The 18,285-nt window shown below is 40.1% G+C and overlaps 1 protein-coding gene across 1 annotated transcript in view; it reads right to left on the reverse strand.

Annotated features, from left to right (window-relative positions):
• Positions 1 to 619: 619 nt before the first annotated feature.
• UBA2 (ubiquitin like modifier activating enzyme 2) overlaps positions 620 to 18,285 on the reverse strand; it is a 17,986-nt gene continuing 320 nt past the window's right edge. The window contains exons 2-17 of the mRNA XM_041396253.1: positions 14,792 to 14,875; positions 14,451 to 14,521; positions 13,246 to 13,310; positions 12,724 to 12,824; positions 12,457 to 12,578; positions 11,718 to 11,785; positions 9,314 to 9,435; positions 8,432 to 8,531; positions 7,619 to 7,779; positions 6,235 to 6,328; positions 6,033 to 6,145; positions 5,425 to 5,580; positions 4,756 to 4,852; positions 4,083 to 4,188; positions 3,146 to 3,282; positions 620 to 1,943 (exon numbers count right to left, since the gene is read on the reverse strand). Coding sequence (XP_041252187.1) covers positions 1,660 to 1,943; positions 3,146 to 3,282; positions 4,083 to 4,188; positions 4,756 to 4,852; positions 5,425 to 5,580; positions 6,033 to 6,145; positions 6,235 to 6,328; positions 7,619 to 7,779; positions 8,432 to 8,531; positions 9,314 to 9,435; positions 11,718 to 11,785; positions 12,457 to 12,578; positions 12,724 to 12,824; positions 13,246 to 13,310; positions 14,451 to 14,521; positions 14,792 to 14,875 — 1,881 coding nt within the window. The 3' untranslated portion in view covers positions 620 to 1,659. The remainder of the gene's footprint in view (positions 1,944 to 3,145; positions 3,283 to 4,082; positions 4,189 to 4,755; positions 4,853 to 5,424; positions 5,581 to 6,032; positions 6,146 to 6,234; positions 6,329 to 7,618; positions 7,780 to 8,431; positions 8,532 to 9,313; positions 9,436 to 11,717; positions 11,786 to 12,456; positions 12,579 to 12,723; positions 12,825 to 13,245; positions 13,311 to 14,450; positions 14,522 to 14,791; positions 14,876 to 18,285) is intronic.

Consider the following 18,285-nt stretch of genomic DNA (forward strand, 5'->3'; position numbering starts at 1 on the left):
TTTACATCTTTACCTCAGTCTTCACTCCTGCCAGCCAAGCAGCAACTCAAAAGGATTTCACTGTGAACTATTATGCCTCCAAACAAGCCACTGCATATGACTGTTACTGCCTAAAAGAAGAAATAAAACATTAATTGCCTCATAGAAGCTGTTTTGCACAGCATTGGCAATTTTAACACAATGATGAGCTGGCCTTTGTTTTTTTAACATCCTCCTGTAAAATTCACATTTGCTTTAAAATTCATTCAGTCTGCAAACCGTAACAGACTAAATCTTGCTGCTCAGCTGCTGTGCTCTGTAAGGCTCACTGCACACTCACCTATGACTGGGAGCACTTTTGGGTCCCTGGCACAAAATTCTTGGGAGATTCTTTTGGTACAGTGACAGAAATAGCCAATAAAAGCACTTTGAAAAGCAACAGTGACAGTTTTGAGAGTTACCAACACAAATGCAGTAAGATTTAAGACACTGATTCTAAACACAACACTTTTGTCCTACGCACAAAGTGTAAGGTATAAAAACCAGAGCTTTCTTCCCTCTGAAGGCATGAGGTGGTGACAGCATGTGTGTGGTGGTGCAGCTGCTGAAGAGCCCAATAATTGATTGTCCAAGAAAAAAAAACATTCACAAAAGTTTTATTAAAAAAATTCCCCTTTCACCTCAAACAAGTGAAGTTTAAGTTCTGTACTACTAGGTTATGTTTAGAAAAATGGAAATAATACAGTAATTTTTGAAGGCTATACATTGTAAAATCCCATAAGTCAGCATAATTTTGGACTGTGCAAGCAAATATAGCAAGTATTTCAGATGTTATTTATTTGGTCCATCAGATGTACAGTATAGTAGTAGTATCTGAGTTTACAAAACATCAAATATAAATAACCTGAAACTGTAACAATACACAAAAATTTGCTTCTTACATTGACATACCAGGCAGTACGAGCTGAAAAACTGGAGTAAATTAACAGTTTTACAGTAATGTACATAGTGCCAGCTGATGTTTTAGAACACTGTTAGAATGTGGCACTAATCTGCTTTGTTGGATTTTCTTCTTTACTTGTTCAGGGTGTGAAAAATGTTTAGGACTAGGCTAAAAATGTTATTCTTCAAGCATCTGTGATTTTGTGAATGCTGGAGGTGGAGCAGTCACACTTGCAATTGGCCTCAGAAAGGGATAAGCAAATGTGCACGCAGGCCACTGCTGGGAAACTTCAAAGGCAATCACTGAAAAATAAAAAATGTAGTTGCTTAAAATGTGGGCATCTGGTGATGGCCCTTTCACTAAACAAAAGTAGGGGTTTTTTTGTCCTGTTGGATGATACCTAAAAGGTATTTACACAAAAATACCATGCTGTTTTCAGGATTGTTTAGGTAAATACTTATCTGTAGGTATTAATAGACTATGTTTCCACTACATTGAATATATGGAATACAGAAAAAACTTTGAGTCTATTGATACAATATCATCAAGAGAAACAGACACAAATTATTTCAGCCAGCGATTTGGTACCCACTTTGAACCAAGGCCTTAGAGTTAGTCTAGTTCTGGACATTTTTCACATCCCACCACAATTTGCTGTTACAGTATGACATTATGTGAATCACTTTGTCAGGGGGCCTTTGGAGGCTCCCCCAAATGCTCTTCATCTTGCTCTTAGCTCAGCACACGCTCTTCGCCCCCAGGCACTCGCACCCTTTCTCTTCAAGTTTCCTCTTGTGGCTCCTGCTCTCCTCCTCCCCGAGGCTGCTGGCAGCCCCCTCATCCTCAGACTCCACGATCACGAGGTCGTCCTGCTCCTGCTCGGCGCGCGATCTCTTGGCCCCCGCGCACTCACAGCCCTTCTCCAGCTTCCTCTTGCGGCTCCTGCTCTCCGCATCGTCAGCGCTGCCGGAAGCGCCTTCGTCCTCAGAGTCAACAATCACCACATCTTCCTGCTCTGGAGCTGCAAAAGAGGTGTCTGGGATTCAAATGGATCCTGCAATGGATCCAGTCTACTCTCAAACCTGTTTTCCTGCATAAAAATCGGAGCATTCTTTAGCCACATTCTTTGCCATGCAGCTGCAAGAGTGTCACCGTTGAGTCAGGAATGACACTGATGAAGGAGTGACACGCTCCAGGCATTCTTAAAAGGTTAATAATAATTTTATTAGGAACCCATTCCTTTTTATGCTCTGGTTCACTACAGGTGGACCTGATCGGGCCAAACATTGACCTTGTTTAATCAAAACACTGTCACCACTGGCTAATTAAGAAACCACCCTTTTGGTAAACATCCTTATGGGAAAACAGCTTGTTAAAAAACACTTGCAGATTGTTTACAATTCTTTCTCTCCAGCTCCCTCAGACCAATTCATGGGAAAGCTTATCTGGCTTTCTCTCTCTCTGACCAGACTGTCACATCCACACAAGAGTATCTTAAATGTCCCTGAAATTGCTATAAAATATGGCAAATGCATTAGTTTGGCCGAACTTTTTCTGCATGTACAAAGCAGAAGAAATGCTGCTGTCTGCAGCAGTTGCTGGGAAAAGAAGTTTTGCACACAGCAAGCTCTAGAGCAGCCTATCCTTTCCCTACTGCACTCAACAGAACTCCAGGAGAGGCCACATTCCAGGAGAGAGGCCTCAAAGAGAGAGAGGAATGGAAGGGTGAGCAGACTTAGAGAGCTGAACGGGTAGTACGACGAAGGGGAGAAACGAATGTGAAGTTTCAAGACATCTAGTGGATTTTGTTTGATTTTAAACATAAATTCACTGTAAAAACTTATTAATTATGTTAAATGATGCAATTTTTAATACAATTTGGAGGAAATTTTAGCGATACTCTTAAAATTTAGTTTTCCCTCAAACAGGAGGGATGGACTACATACTTTGTGTCTTAAATCTGTGCATGTATCTTACAGGCAGAGGAACACGACGTAAACAACAATTTCAAAGTGTATGCACTATAAACTTCTGTGCCTTTTGTGCTCTTTGTCAAAATTGCAAATGTGCATTTTTCTATTTAGTATTAGTTATACAGAGAGGCAACTTAAATGCCTTTTACTGTGTATTGGCAAAGTTAAATCACACAACTGAAGACAAATTTAATGGACTGCACTAGAGAAAGACTGTTCTGTTTAATATTGATTACTGTTGATTGATTACCTGTTGATGTTGAGGGTTGTGCTCCATCATCACTACCATTGCTAATGTTCCTGGATGTTGGTTCTGATGGTTTAGGGCCAATTCTTTCAGGGGTATCACCAACAACTTCAAATTCTACATCTTTTTCTAGGTCTTCACTGCAGAAAAATACACGTGCTTTTAAACAGCCAGAAAATAAAATCCTGTCTTTTACACACTAAAAAACTAAACACCAAAACCCATTCAAGTATCAGAGCACTCCGCAACTGTGACAAAATGAGAAAATATACTGAAAAAGAGGAAAATCTGCTCAGTCCTCTTTTATTATTTATACTTTATCTATTCCTAAACACTATTACACCCAAGGATACCAACTCCAAATGCTTAGGAATCAGGAAAACCATTGCCTGAGCTTGCCCTTCTTCCTTAAGAGCACAGCCCTGGTCCCACTGAACGTGCAGTGTGAGTTTGTGTGTGTGTCTATTACTTACCCAGGGTTAAATGCACACCCCAGTGAGTTCAGAGGAATTCTGAACACAGGCAGTCAAGCAGAGGATCTATTATCCTAGCAGGCTGGGGTTTTTTTGCCTTTCTAAATTTTAGGGCTTTTTTAAATGCCGGTTTCTTGCTTGTTGGTTGTCCCAAAGGTTAATTTGTTTTTGCAATGTATTCTTATGTTGTGTAACAACAAATTACTGAAATAAACCTCTTTCAGCTATTGTTGTAAAAAACAAAACCACAACAAAACAAGACTACAGCAAAAAGACACAAAACAAAACCAAACAAAACCCCTTAAACGATAATTTCATAAAAAATAACCATTTCTCTTTTGCCTCTATATTTCCTTTCATCAGCTTAATCTTTGAACTTTGTTCATGTATTTAAATTGTGAGTGAAAAATTTCCTGTGGAACCATTCTATGTATACACACAAAACATCTTTATTTCAGAATCCTTACCTATGAAGCACATTGATTAACAGAGTGTAGTCCTGGAGGAAATCATCTGCTTGTAGTCGAGTGCCATTTCGAATTCCAAAGTCTGATAATTTCCTGTGGTTATTTGCTACAAAAACAGTAAAAACCTGCAGTGTATAGAGCTATTTATAGAAAGATCTTTACACCTGAATAAATATAGAGTACTCCAGAACTTTTATGCAGTAATATAAGATTAACGTGTATTAGCTATATTTAAATTAAAAGCTGACATTTAAGCCTATTAGGAGTTAAAGCTACTTATGATGTTTGATTTATTTACTCATCATGCCACCCCATTCAAGCACTTGACAATCACTGCATTTGGGAATACTTTGGAGATGTTTTCTGGCATCATGAACAGAGCACCATCTATGAGCCAGCAAATGCAGGGAAGCTTGCAGGCAGGTACCTGTTCCTGAAAGGAATCCTGACATGCCAGCTGAGCAGTGCTTTGTGCAGGAAAGCTGAGCTGCACATGAGGCTTGCACACAATAGCCCTGGCTGTCCTCAAGCCACTCAAAACACTTGCAAACCCAGTCCTCTTCAAATACTAGTCCACAAGGTGAGCACTGCAACATCTGCTATACACCTACCCTGCAGAGTCTCTTCCAAAGGTTTATGTGCTCTTATCCCAAACCCTGAGGAGCATACATACCTTCTGTTTCACCTTCTTCTGAAGAGATCAGGATAGTTCCCTTTCCATCATCTATTTGTACATCTGGTGCTACCATAGCAAATTTTTCTTTCAGTATCTGAAAATACAAATATATTAAAATATAGTCAATCTCTGACTTTAAAAGATTTATTAAAAAAAGAACATTGAATTATGTTGATTTTATTACTCTGGCTCATTTTCAGGCATCTATGAAAGCCTATACTTTTTTGTTCACTTCCACAAACAAAATTGTTATATTTTTGAGGTCTGATACTTACAGGTTCATGTAAGCTAGAAAATTTTTTAGAATACTTCATAAAATGACAGAATTACAAATCAATTGTGACCACAACTGTAATGTAGTTACTGAACTTGCAACTGAAATGCAAATTTCGTTTTTTTGCTCTCAGATATGAAAAGGCTTTAAAACCACCCAAATTTACGAAATGCAAACATTCTTTCACAAGACATACAACACACATGGGCAAGAAGCATATTGGCTAATCAGCTCTTCCTGCAGCTGAAAGAAATGTAGAGTAAATATAAACAGGAGATGCTAGGTCAAAATATACTGTATATATTGTATAAAACACTACAGTAAATACCTAATTTTAATAATTCACAGTATTAGATTTGGAATGAAAGCTGTAACTGTAGCTCAAGATTTACCTTATCCTGGAGTGTCAACACGGTAACTTTGTGTGTGTTAAGTTTCACAGTCACTTCTGGCTTACTTGCACATACATAACAATTGGGATTTGGTGGATCCAAAGCACAAGGAACCAATAGCTTCTTCCTGGGATTTGGCTGCTTGTTCAGAAAAATCTTGAGGACAGACAAGAAGAAATCAGGTTATTCTGTAGTTACCAGCACATCTAAAGCCCGTTTTCCTGCAGGTTTCTTGTCCTGGTCTGACAGGCTGTCCTGTTTCCTAATCCTCCCTGCTGTGCCTGCTGAGCAGGAGTCTCACACGCCCAGTGCAGCCTGTGCTGACTGAGCAGCTCCTGCCAACAGCTCCAACACCAAACAGCCACACTGCAAGTGATGGCAGCCTGGTTCTCTCTCCTATCCAGGAGTAAATTTTTATTAACTCATAGGAATTTATTGATCCTTAAGACCTGCACTTTTCTTTTCGTTGTGACTCTAAGTTCCCAGCATATTCAGAATCTACTGAAGCAACAAGTGAGGGACAGGAAAACTACACAAAAGTGAAAAAAATGTTAAATGTAGCTTTTAAACAAATAGCACTAAAGCAAAAGCATTTTATTCTCACTTACCGTTCTACACTGATCAATTTTCCCCGACAAAATCTTCAAACCCTCCAGCACTATCAGCCCAGCTATCACTGCATTGGTAGTAGCTATAGCTGGGATAATATTTCCTGCCATTGCTGCAAAACAAACCAGTATGCAGTTTTAACAGCAGAAGAAAACAAGAAGATTATAATTTACATAAAGCAATGTTACATTTTATCCTTACACTTGATATCAAATCTGCTCTTCATATTCATTCCAAAAACATGCATCCTGAGGTTTGCAGCAGCAGTGACGAAATCCATGGCAGAAGGGTCATCCTAAAAATAAGTTAATACAAAAAGCATTTAAAAATCAGATTACTCATTGGAAAGAGTTTGCTACACATGGTTCCTAAAACCTTAAAAACCAGAATTAAAAAAAAAAAACAACAACAAAATAATCAAAAAGAAAAAACTGTACAAAATTCCATTTCAAAGCCAATATACTTCCTCTGTCAGATGGTGTACTCAGAACAGTGTTACTTTAAATACTAACTACAGATTCTAAATATGTATTTTAATAGCAAATTAGTATATCTGTACTAATAAAATGCCTTGTGCATTATAAAAATGTTTAAATCCTAAGTCTTTCAATGTTTGAAACTCAAACACTGGGTGTTTCATAGACAAATATTTGTACTACTGGTCATGGTAATATTTTAATATAGACTACTTTTTCTTATGCCAAATGATAACTGACTGGAAATGACACTGTGTGTGTGGTGATAAAAGAGAAAATTCTTGTTTTCTTCAACACAACTCATATTGCACACCCATCATCAGCTGATTGCTCATAACCTCAGTATTGTATTCACAGGGTGCCCCAACAAAGGCAGGAATGATGAATCTGAGTCCATGTTCTCAGAAGGCTCATTTATTATTTTATGATACTATATTATATTAAAGAATACTAAACTAAACTATACTAAAGAATACAGCAAGGATACTTACAGAAGGCTAAAAAGATAATAATGAAACTCATTACTCTCTCCAGAGTCCCAACACAGTTTGGCACTGGTTGGCCAAAGAGTGAAAACAACTCACAGCAAAACCAATGAAACAATCACCTGTGGGTGAACAATCTCCAAACACATTCCAGAGGAGCAAAACACAGGAGAAGCAAATGAGATAAGAATTGTTTTCCTTTTCCTCTGAGGAGAAAAATCCTGGGCAAAGGGATTTTTCAGAAAATGTGAATGTGACACCTCAGTAAAACCCCAGCTACTGACACCTGGCTAAGAGCACGTATTGGAAACAGGTCAGAAGGGAAAAATAAAGCTGCATTATTTAAATATTTTCAAAAGTCAAAACATGACAAATACTTGTGAATTTGTGCTTTTATGAGCTGGAGAATTTGGTGAATTAAGTTATTCACACCACAGCAGTTAATCCCTACCCTCAGTGAGTTACACAACATAGTGTTTAAAGAATGTATTTGTTTACATATGGAAACTGTTTCCATAAGGTGCCTGATAGTGTTGTGTTAACTAGTATCATTTCTGAAGGAAACTGAATGAGCCCAACTAATACTTGTATTACACATGCAGAATTTATACATGGCAAACTAACCTTATCCCAAATAAGTGCTTCTCCATCAGCCTTCTCAGCCAGGTGAAGACTCAGGGTTTTAACACTCTTTGAAAACAGGTCTGCATAGCTCCTGACATTGAGAACCTGCTGATCCTTCAGCACTGCAGAACTCTCATTCTGCTGGTCAGGTATGTTTTGCTCTTTGGGGAAAAAGAGAAAAAAAGTAAGAACAGGAATATTTCTAAGTTCCACAGAAGTTCTCTCAAAGAACTTTCCAATTCTAGCAGAATTCAGTGTTTTCTAAATTGAAAAACAATATCCTTAACCTACAGTAGCCCAATAAGAACAGGAATATTTCAAAGTTTCACAGAAGTTCTCTCAAAGAACTTTCCAATTCCAGCAGAATTCAGTGTTTTCTAAATTGAAAAACAATATCCTTAACCTACAGTAGCCCAAACATTTTAGAACATTTAAATCTGCAACCATAGCTATGATATCAGTCACCTAAACATTCACAAATTACAGAAAACATAAATTTTCAACTAAACAACTTACAGAGATAAATCTTATGAGAAAAATGCTTATGGTAAGGTGTCCTAGAATAAGCTGACATAATTTTGTTAAATGTGTATTTTCTACAGCCAATACTGAGCATCTAAAACAACAACTGCAAAACAGTCTTAGAGAAAGTGTCTGTATAGAGAAAAATTTGAGATCTTCAAGAAGTGTAAAGAACTAATATGTTCATTATCAGATGTCAACTGTGGCAGTAAAAAATGTACATATCACAGAGGTGCATTAATAAACAGCAGGTATTATTTACAAATCTGCAGTAGGAGGAGGGACAGTTACCTTGCTTTTGTACCTCAGCCCAGTCCAGTGGCACTGGAGGCTTTCTTTTCCTCCACAGCTTATCCATTGTCAGCAGATATCTAATGTCATCTTTGAAAAGCTAGGAAACATGGAGTAAAAATCAAATGAAAGGGGGGAAAAAAGACACTGAAAAATCAGCATTACATTGATGAGGTTTTGATTTTCTCCTTGACAGTATTTTCAACTACATAAAAACAGATTCTACAATCTTATTCCCTACTTTCTAACACTCATTGCATAGAGCAGACAAAACTCTGATTAATCTGGGGAGAAGAAAAGTGAAAAATCAAGAAACAGTAATTCAAACAGTGGTTCACCTATCTACTGAAGCCATCCCTACAGTTCTTTGTATGCCCTCTCTGAAACAAGTGAATGAACATGCCAATGAATTTCCAAAGAAATGTTATTGCTACCTATGAACATTACATTCATGCTCATTTCCTCTATTTATCCAGTTTCAGTAACTATTTAGAACATAAACTCCTAAATCAGTTTGTTTTCTCCTATGCCAGAGCGTGATAATGCAAAGATGACTGATAGCTTTTAGGTCATCAGACTGGTTCTGATTATGCCCAGTGCAATTCCAGAGGTCAAACAGACCCTTTCCCATTAAAAGTAATTGCAATGGAGTTTTGCCTGCACAGAGTGGCCAGGCTGCTGCAGCCATCTCCACAGATGCAGATGGAATCCTTAAAAAAAGCAAACATTGCAAGAGACCAACACAACAGCAAAACTGGTGGATGTCACAACACAGTCACATAATTGATGGCTAGCATTAAATGTCCAAGCTGGGGTTTGATTTAACTTTACAGCACCTCATACATTTCAAAGAAATACATTTATTTAGGGTAAAGAAGATACCTTAGTAAAAAGTTTAACTGGATCATAGCCAGTGGATTTAGCCCACTCCTTAGTTGAAACACGTTTAATCTCACCATCTTCATTGGATGCTAGTGCTCTGGCTTCTGCTTCTGCTGGCTCCCCTATTAACAAAGTGATAACCAATTTTATAAATTAATTTTAAAAAAATCTAAAAAAAAATTTAAAAAAAGAAAAAAAAAAAAAAAGAATCCCATCCAAATATTACCCCCAGAGTCAATTACCAAAATTATGCAGGGAGCATAAAATGGCTTTATTGCACCCAACAAAAGCTGAATTAGGCAGTGTGCTTGTTCCTCTTTGCCTCTGAAACTGCAACTCACTGACTTAACTTGGTATCACCCAACTCCTTTATTGGCAGAAACAAGGAACAATTGTTTCCCACTAATTTTCTCCACATAATGTTGTTACTTCAGAAATGTCTTACCACCCCCTTTTAGTCATCTCTTTTCTGGCTAGAGTCTTAGCTTGGTTGGGTTTTCAAAACAAACAAATTAAAAAAAATTGGTTTCCTATCTTTTGTTCTTTTTAAACAAAGAAATTCTCTATAAAGATGCTAATAATTTTCTTTCTTTCCCAGTCACATCCAACAATTGCTATCATCATTTCTAATAATCAGGTTGATGTTTTCATAGAACTATCTATTAACATCTTGACTAAATGAGAAAAATCAACTCAGAGAACATCTCTTTATGTGTACATTTGGGAATGTTTCTGCCCTTTCACCAATGCATCATTTGCATTATTTCATATCTGCCTCATCTATCATTGCCCAGTCATTCTGTACTGTGAAACTTTCTACTACTTTTTGAAGTTAGGTCTCATCTTTTTGACTCTGAGTGACTTTGCCTAATCTTCTGTGCTGAACAGCACACATCTCCCATCTGAGACTCCTCTAATCACCATTTATCTTTATCATTCAAGTAGTTTATCCACTTCAGGATCTTCAGCCTTTCTTGTCCCCTTGGCTGCTTATGGTCCCTCAGGTTCCACTCAACAGTTTTTGGATCTGCCCCCTGGACATTCAGAACAGCCTAAACCAGACACACTCTGCACAGGCTCCCTGATTCCTTCCACGGACCCACAGACCCCTGCTGGGCACAACTTCCCTTATAAATGTTGCATTAACTCTTCCCTGGTTTGGGCCAGGAAAGAGTTAACTTTCTTTCTGGTAGGTGGTCTGGTGCTATATTTTGGATTCTGCACGAGAATAATGTTGGTCACAGGCTGATGTTTCAGCTGTTGCCAAGAGGTTGCTCCAAGTTAAGGACTTTTCAGTGTCCTGTGCTCTGCCAGTGAGCAGGAGCACAAGGAGCTGGGAGGGAGCAGAGCCAGGACAGGTGATCTGAACTGGCCACAGGGATATCCAGACCTCAGAACATCCTGCTCAGCACATAAACTGGGGGAGTTGGCTGGGAGGGGCTGATCTGTGCCTGAGGACTGGCTGAGCATCCACTGGCCAGCAGGCAGTCAGCAACTGCGTCACTTGCTTCTCCTGAGTTTTATTCCCCCCTCTTTATTCCAGTTTCAATAGTATTACACATTTGTTTCCATCATTAGCTGCTCTTATCCAGCCTGTGAGGTTCATTTTTTGTGTGCTTCTCCCTGCTCTGGGCAGGGCAGTGAGCGAGGGCTGTGCAGTGCTGAGCTGCCAGCTGGGGTCAAAGCTGGACACTGCCACCCCCGTGACACAGCACCCTGACCGTGGGCAGTCTGTCACTGCAGACACCAGGCTCCAGCTCAGCACTCCTGTAACTGCCCTGCTGCCTTTACTTAAATAAATGGCATTGCATTTGCTGCCTGTCAACTACTTCAGCAGCCGTTGTTTTAAGTGACTTTACATTGCCACTCTTTTTAAGACTCACCTATTTCATTCTGCACTTCCTGTAGGAACAACCTGTCCAGTGATCACTATCTGATGTTCAAAGAATTTGAAGAGTCGGAGGATCCTCTAAGCTCCCCCTCCCAAGTGCATTCATCTATCAAAGGATCCAAAAGAAGCAACCAACAATGATGCTTATTCACCTCATAGTAACTATGATTACTGTCCTTACAGAAAAATACTGAATAGGTACAAAAGTATCACTCAAAATGGACATATTTCCTATGTAGATTAATGCTGAAGTGTTGCAGGCTAGAAGAACTCAAACACAATTCCTGAAGTTCCTTGCAAACCCTCAGCTAGGAGTGGAAAATGCAGAGTGACTACAAATATCACCCAGTACTCTGTTCAAAATACAAGCCTCCCAGAGGCCAGAAACAGAATCTTCTTTAAAGAAAATTGAGTTGGACTCTCTAACCTTAAGAAATGTACAGAAAGGAGCCATAATCCCTGCAACAGAACACTTCAGTAACAGGGTAAGCCACCAGCTTATATCACACTCACAGGCAGCTTCAGGATCAGCTCTGTCAGGTGAGACTTCTTGATCAGCATCTTCTTCTCCAAACAACTGGCTGTATAATAATTAAGAACAACAACAAGACCGGAATTTCAGCATATGTGGTTGAAGACTCATATATTTGCTAATGGATATATATTAATTTTATGATTCTTGCTTTCAGACAGACTGCCACTTCATACATTGCTTTTTAAAATTCATCACATGTGGACTTAACACGGACAACACAAAATGCCCAGTACAAAAATGAATTCAGCAGAACAGTTTTGTGTATAACTCACTCAGTAGCTCACCCAATATTCAGCCTAATATTTACACTGCAGTACTAAATGCAAATGCATTTAGAACCTCTGGGACATCCAAGATTCCAACAAACTTCACACTTGTTAAAACATGCATTAAACTGAAAAATGGGCTTACTTCATGCAAAGATGAAGAATAAAGCAACCTCAATCTACACTGCTGGGCCAAACTACTCTGCCAGATTTTTTGTGCTATTAGAGCAAAGCCTAAATACTAATCAACTTTCCATCTTTATAACCACCCCAGCACCCAGGTCAAGAAACTGGAGATTTTCACCATAATCCATCTAAATCAATTTAAAATGAATTTAAAACCCATTATAATATTTTTTTAAAAAAGTGTGTCAATTTTATTTCTTTCTCTGTACGTTTAAAAACCAAAAGAATGAACCACAGTCCCAGTTTCTTCAAAAAAGTCACTTACTTGAACAAATACTTGGCCCACACAATGCAATGGATAGGTTCCGAGGGCGTATTTCGGATCGTGCAGCCTGGGAAAGTTTTCTGAGTTGGTTTAGGCTGACATTCATAACATTCTGTCACTCCCTGGTGAAAAATGAAGCATTTACTTGTCACTCTGAGAAGGCTACTGATCCTTTGGGCTATTAACAGATGAACTGTAACTCTATCTCCAAACACCCACCCCCTGTTGTCTAAAATAGCCAATGACAAGAGTGACACCCCACCTAACCTTTTTGATAACAGTTACTTGTCCAAGGTAGCCAGCAGTTCCACTCTCTATAAGAGGAATATCAGCAGCCAGACACATCCTGTTCACATGGTTACGGGCAGCTGCAAATCAAGAGGGTTTTAAAGAAAAAAATTGAATAATTAAGAAAAAAGAAGTTTTCCTTCTCCAAATTCAAACTAGCATCCTATGCACTTATCTTTAACATGCCTTGTTTCTCTAGAGAGCACTACACCATTTCCACAAAGCCCAGTTTCCCATTCTCACATTAATAAACACAGCACACTCAGCTGACTAAAGCTACACTGCACCCACGGTACCCAGCAGTTCCCACGAAGCAGAATTAGCAGTGCACATTTCCTTTCAGAACACCTGCAGGAGCACTAAGCACCCCCTGAAGTCTCTAGCAAAGCACACGAGGCTCAGCGCAGCTGCAGACGGCTTGGGAGGATGCTTGTTATTCAAAGGACACTGCAGCAAGGAACGAGCAACATGTGCAATAGAAAATCATAGGGAAAACTTCACCTCTGTTATCCAGAGCATTCATAACCAAGGTAAACTGGCGGAAGAACTCTACGTTATAGTCAGGGCTATGGAAAACAGAAACAACATTTCAAATGCACATCCCAGCTGTTGGTTATTACTGCACAACAGAAACTCTACGCATGCACCCGATGCCCGTGTGATAAATTACACATCTCACACACCAATAGCTTTAGCTACCCTTTAACTGCCCCATTTGTCTTCTGCCCACTTTAAAGCTGGGTGAAAGCATGAATTTCATGCTGCTGGAAGGAAGCTACTGCAATTAGTACTAATTTGACCAATGAAACGGGCAGACAAGGGAAAGTGATTAAACTACTCTGACCTAATGAGTAAATTGGCTGAGCTGTGGTAACTGACCTTAAAAACCATCAGCTGTAGCTAAAATATGCACACTGTAATTACCACAGCTCATCAGACTGTGCATAATTCATTGTGCTGTGATAGCTCCATAGCTTTGACCGTGTGACCATACTGAGGAGCCAACACATGGGACCTTAAATCCTGACACTTCAGCTATCTTTATGTTGCACTTTTCTTCCTTAAAGAAGAAGGTGGAGAAGAGAAGAGAGAAAAAAGGAAACAGGATTAACAGTTTCAGGAGAAGGATGCAGTGAGTCAGTGTTTCACTGGCTAATAGCAACATCAGAGTTCAAACCTCCATGGCACAGAATATTCATTTTTTTAGAAACTGGGACAAATATAAATTAAAACATGGGGAAGAGCTAATGGAACCCTACATAATCTTGTACTCTACTCACTGGTTGCAGACCATAAAGACTAAATTTCAACAGCTTGGGGCATATATTAATGACAGTTACCTACACACACACACAGAGGACATAATGTTTTTAATCACAGACTCAAGATTCACACGTCTCTTAATTTAATTATCGCTCAAGACATCAGGACATCCTTAAAAGATGTAGAAAAGAGTAGAAACTCATATGGCAAAGGTTGCCAATAAAATGAAAAACAGACACAAACAAATTACTACAGCTTACTACCAGAGCTTAAAACCCATGCAAAAGCCACACTCCCACTCAAGTGCATGGTAGTTCACGTTTACAGCTATTTCTCCTTACTGAGGAAGCTTTGTAAAATACCTTAAAGCACACCATTATAGCATTTAAATAACACAGTACTTGCAAATCAAACATGTAATTAGAGCTTAAAACCAAACATACTTCATGATGCTATCATGGTAAGCTATAATATTAGCTTCTGGACAAAACTGTAACACGCTTTCCTTGGCAACCTAGAAACAAAACAAAAAAAAAAGAAAACAAAAAAAACACTTATTATTTCTTCCTTCCTTCTAAAAGACAGACTTGATACCAGCTGTGTATTGAGTATGTTGACTACCTTAAGAGATTTAAATACTTTAATAATGAAATGCTGTGGATAGCCATGATCAGCCAACCAACACTTACCTCCTCTCAGCAGAAACTAAATTGTGACATGTTTCTAGCACTACCCATAAAATAATACTGAGTAATGAGGCTTGAGCTTTGATTTTTTTCCTCACCTGTGATTTTGATCTTCCAACATGCTTCTTCTGAAACAGAAACTGCCTGTTGAGATTGCTGACATCAATAGTATCCAAATCAATCTATAAACACACAAGAGAGGCATTTCGCTTTCATAGGAAAAAAGGAACAAAACCATTAATGCAGTTTGAAGAAAAGACAATTGGCCAAAATGCAGAAACTTTACAGACCCCTTCTCAGACCTCTCAGGTGTCACATCAGACCTACAGCAACTGAAGAGGCACAAGTGGTCACCTAACTATCTTCAGGAATCCACTCGTTACCAGTGACTGCTGGCAGGGGACCACGACAAAGTGCAGGGCTACATGAGAACAAACTTTGTACAGAGAGCCCCTGCTGAAAATGCACCCCCACAGCAGCAAGCAGAAAGCCAACAGCAACGGCCCTGCTTGCACAGGATGAAGATTCTAGCAGCAATTCCCGAGGAGCAGAGCACAAGCTCAGGTGGGAAATGCAGAAATCCACCAGACAGGCCCACCCCGAGCCCTGGCTCCTGCTTCCCCCAGGCCCAGGAAAGGCTGCTCCAAACCAACGGGTCCTTCCACTTCACAGAGCGTGGCTTTGAGCACCTCAATCAGTGCATCGAGGGCTGCACAGCCATCTTACACACACACTGCAGGGCAAAAGCTTTTCCTGCCTGTCCCCAGGACTAACTGCCTAAGTGCACATGAACAAATTATGAAGTCCACTTATAAAAATAGAAATCCAATCACACAATCAAAAAGTTTAAAAACATACAGCACAGAGCACGAAGGATGCCATGACTGCAATTCCCCTAACAGTCATGTTTCTATTTATTATTATATACACAGGAACAGCATAAATTCCAGTATCTTTAGCCCCCACAAGAATTAAGAAGATTTAACTAGAACTTTGACATTTATTCCTAGCTTTGTTACCACTACCTTTTGTGCAATTTAAGTTTCTTCGATCAGCAACTCTTCTTAGAAGTCTTCTCCTGTCCTTAACATTTTAATGAGGGGAGTGAGAGTTTTTCTGAGCTATTTCAGAGATTTTTCTAAGATATATGAGACACTTGTCCCAAACTCCCACAGGTAATGCTGACATACTCAGCACAGTAACACCTTCAGCTACCCAGAGAGCACTCAGACTGACTGTGCAGTGTGAAGTTTAAATGTGACCTACTCAGGCTGTTCTCACATGCTTCTGACTTCGTTAACCAAACCTGAACGATGAAAAAAGCATGGTACACACTCAGTGAACATCCTCTGCATGAGAGATCCACACCCCAGGATCAACCTACCTCTTTTCTGAAGGGAGTATTTTCAATTGAAGGACTAAGTTTTAACATACTAAAAACTGTAATAGCTACAGAGTTTTATTTAAACAGTTAATAAAAGCACCTGTGGATATAGAGCAAACAAAAGATACAATGTTTTGAAAATATATTATAGAGCTGACTGTTAAACATTCCTACCACTGTATCACAGTAACTAGCCGTGGCCTTGTCTCTTTCCATGAAAATAGTACTTTGCATAATTTCTACCTCTGTTCCTTCCTCAAAAGACACACAGCTTGCTTAGTCCAAAGCCAGAAAGCCCAAGAACTTCAAGGGAAAACAATAAAGTGCAAAACTCTGTTAAAACATTCACTACCCAGAAAGCTTTGAATACTTCAACTGGAGAAGATGACAAGCAACATCAGCTCCTGCTGAGAACAAGAATCACAGCACTGAAGGGAGCAAAGGCAGTTTTCCAGAGAGAAAACTGAGAGCTAGACCTCAACAGAAGCTTCAGTCTAGCTGAGAACGATGAGAATTTAACAGCTCACTTTTAAGACAACTACACTGTTCCCATTTTGGTAACCTGGAAGAAAAGGCATCATCACTCAACAACATTTACTCATGCTCTTCATTCAGACCTGGATCCTGAAAAAACATAATTTTGTTCATTCATAGGGCAAGGGTATCCCTTTCAACACTATACTTAAGTCACATATTAGTTAGTTGTATTCAAAACTACTGATTTTATTTTAGTATTAATATTCTTTTAAAAAAATCACAACTTACTTATAAAAATTATTTTCAGATGTTCAAGTTTGTTAATATTTAATAACCAAGGAAAACTCTCAACAATATCACAAATGTTGACAAAAGCAATCTATTCTGCTTTTATTCTGCAATTTATCCTGGAATACCAAATTCCCTCTTTGTGTAACAAGTCTTCTTTTGCTCTCACCTTGTCTTGTACCCCACCTGTTCCCTATGTTATGAAAACATTATGTCTTGCATAAAACACTGCCAGCAATACCGTCATGTGAAGACAGATCAAACGTGTATTTAAGTTAATAGAATCCCCCCAGTCAGCCTGGAAAGGCAGTACCAACCCCCAGACTGTAGCAAGGGAAACAATAAGCACACCCCAAAGAGATTTATGCCCAATGACTAACTGGAAAATCAGGAGCTGTAAGCTCTGCTGTAATGGACGGCAGGAGTACATAACTGACACAGCAGAGTAAGGGGGAGAAAAGAGAGCAACAGTGCAGAAAATGCTTCCACTCCTCGGCAGTTATTTATTTCCCTGGTGCAATGTTCAAATTGGATAGGGTCTCAAACCAAAAGGAAAATTTGGAATTGCACATATTCTACAGGTTTAAAAAGCATCCCAGTAGGAAAGCCCAAGCTGTAAGAATAACAAGGCAAACCAGTAACTGTTTTCTTCTAGAAGCTGATACGGTTTTAGATATGAGCTGCTCTGCTCAACAAGTCTGGCTGCACATCCAAACTCCTCACAACCCGTCACACAAAACTCTCAGATGTGACTCCTGGGCACGTTAGTAAAAAGGTATTGAAGCAAACAGACTTCTGCTCTAGCTGGATTTAAAACCACATGCTCTTCTTTACTACAATAAGAAACCAGTAAAGATCTGGACACCAGGCAATCACAGTTTCATCAGCAGTATGTCTCTCTATCTCTTTTTCATTACTTCCTTCTCACATCTGCCCTTCCCGCACACGTTCACAGATTAATATCTGGAAGCAAAAGTGAAAGCACGAGCCCGCGGGAAGCGCCAGCCCTGACAGGTTTACAGCCCGGGATCTGAAAGCACGGTTCACCTCCCCGGGGGCTTCTCGCTCCAGTTCACCACCGGCATCCCCCCGGCACCGGCAAAGGCGGCACTCGGCAAACTAAAGACTTTCAAGGTACCGCCGGGCAGCAAGCACGGCACAGCGCGGTTTCCCGGGCGGTTCCTTCCCGGGCTCGCGGAGACGTACGGCCCAGCAGGAAGGCGGCCCGACCCCGGCGGGGGAAGGAGGAGCTCCCGCGCCCGGCGGGAGCCCGGGCTGAGGGGGGCGGCGATGGCGCGCAGGCCGCGGCCCCTTTGTGGCGCCCCGGCCCGGCGGTCCCGCGGCAGCTTTGGCGGGCCGGGGCGCTTTGAAACCGCGCACGCACCGCGGCGCCGGAGCGGCCCCGCAGACACCGCGCCCCCGCCGAGCGGCACCCGCGGCCCC

This window comes from Onychostruthus taczanowskii, unplaced genomic scaffold, assembly GCF_017590055.1.
Source record: "Onychostruthus taczanowskii isolate IOZ18803 unplaced genomic scaffold, ASM1759005v1 scaffold127, whole genome shotgun sequence".
Taxonomy (NCBI): domain Eukaryota; kingdom Metazoa; phylum Chordata; class Aves; order Passeriformes; family Passeridae; genus Onychostruthus; species Onychostruthus taczanowskii.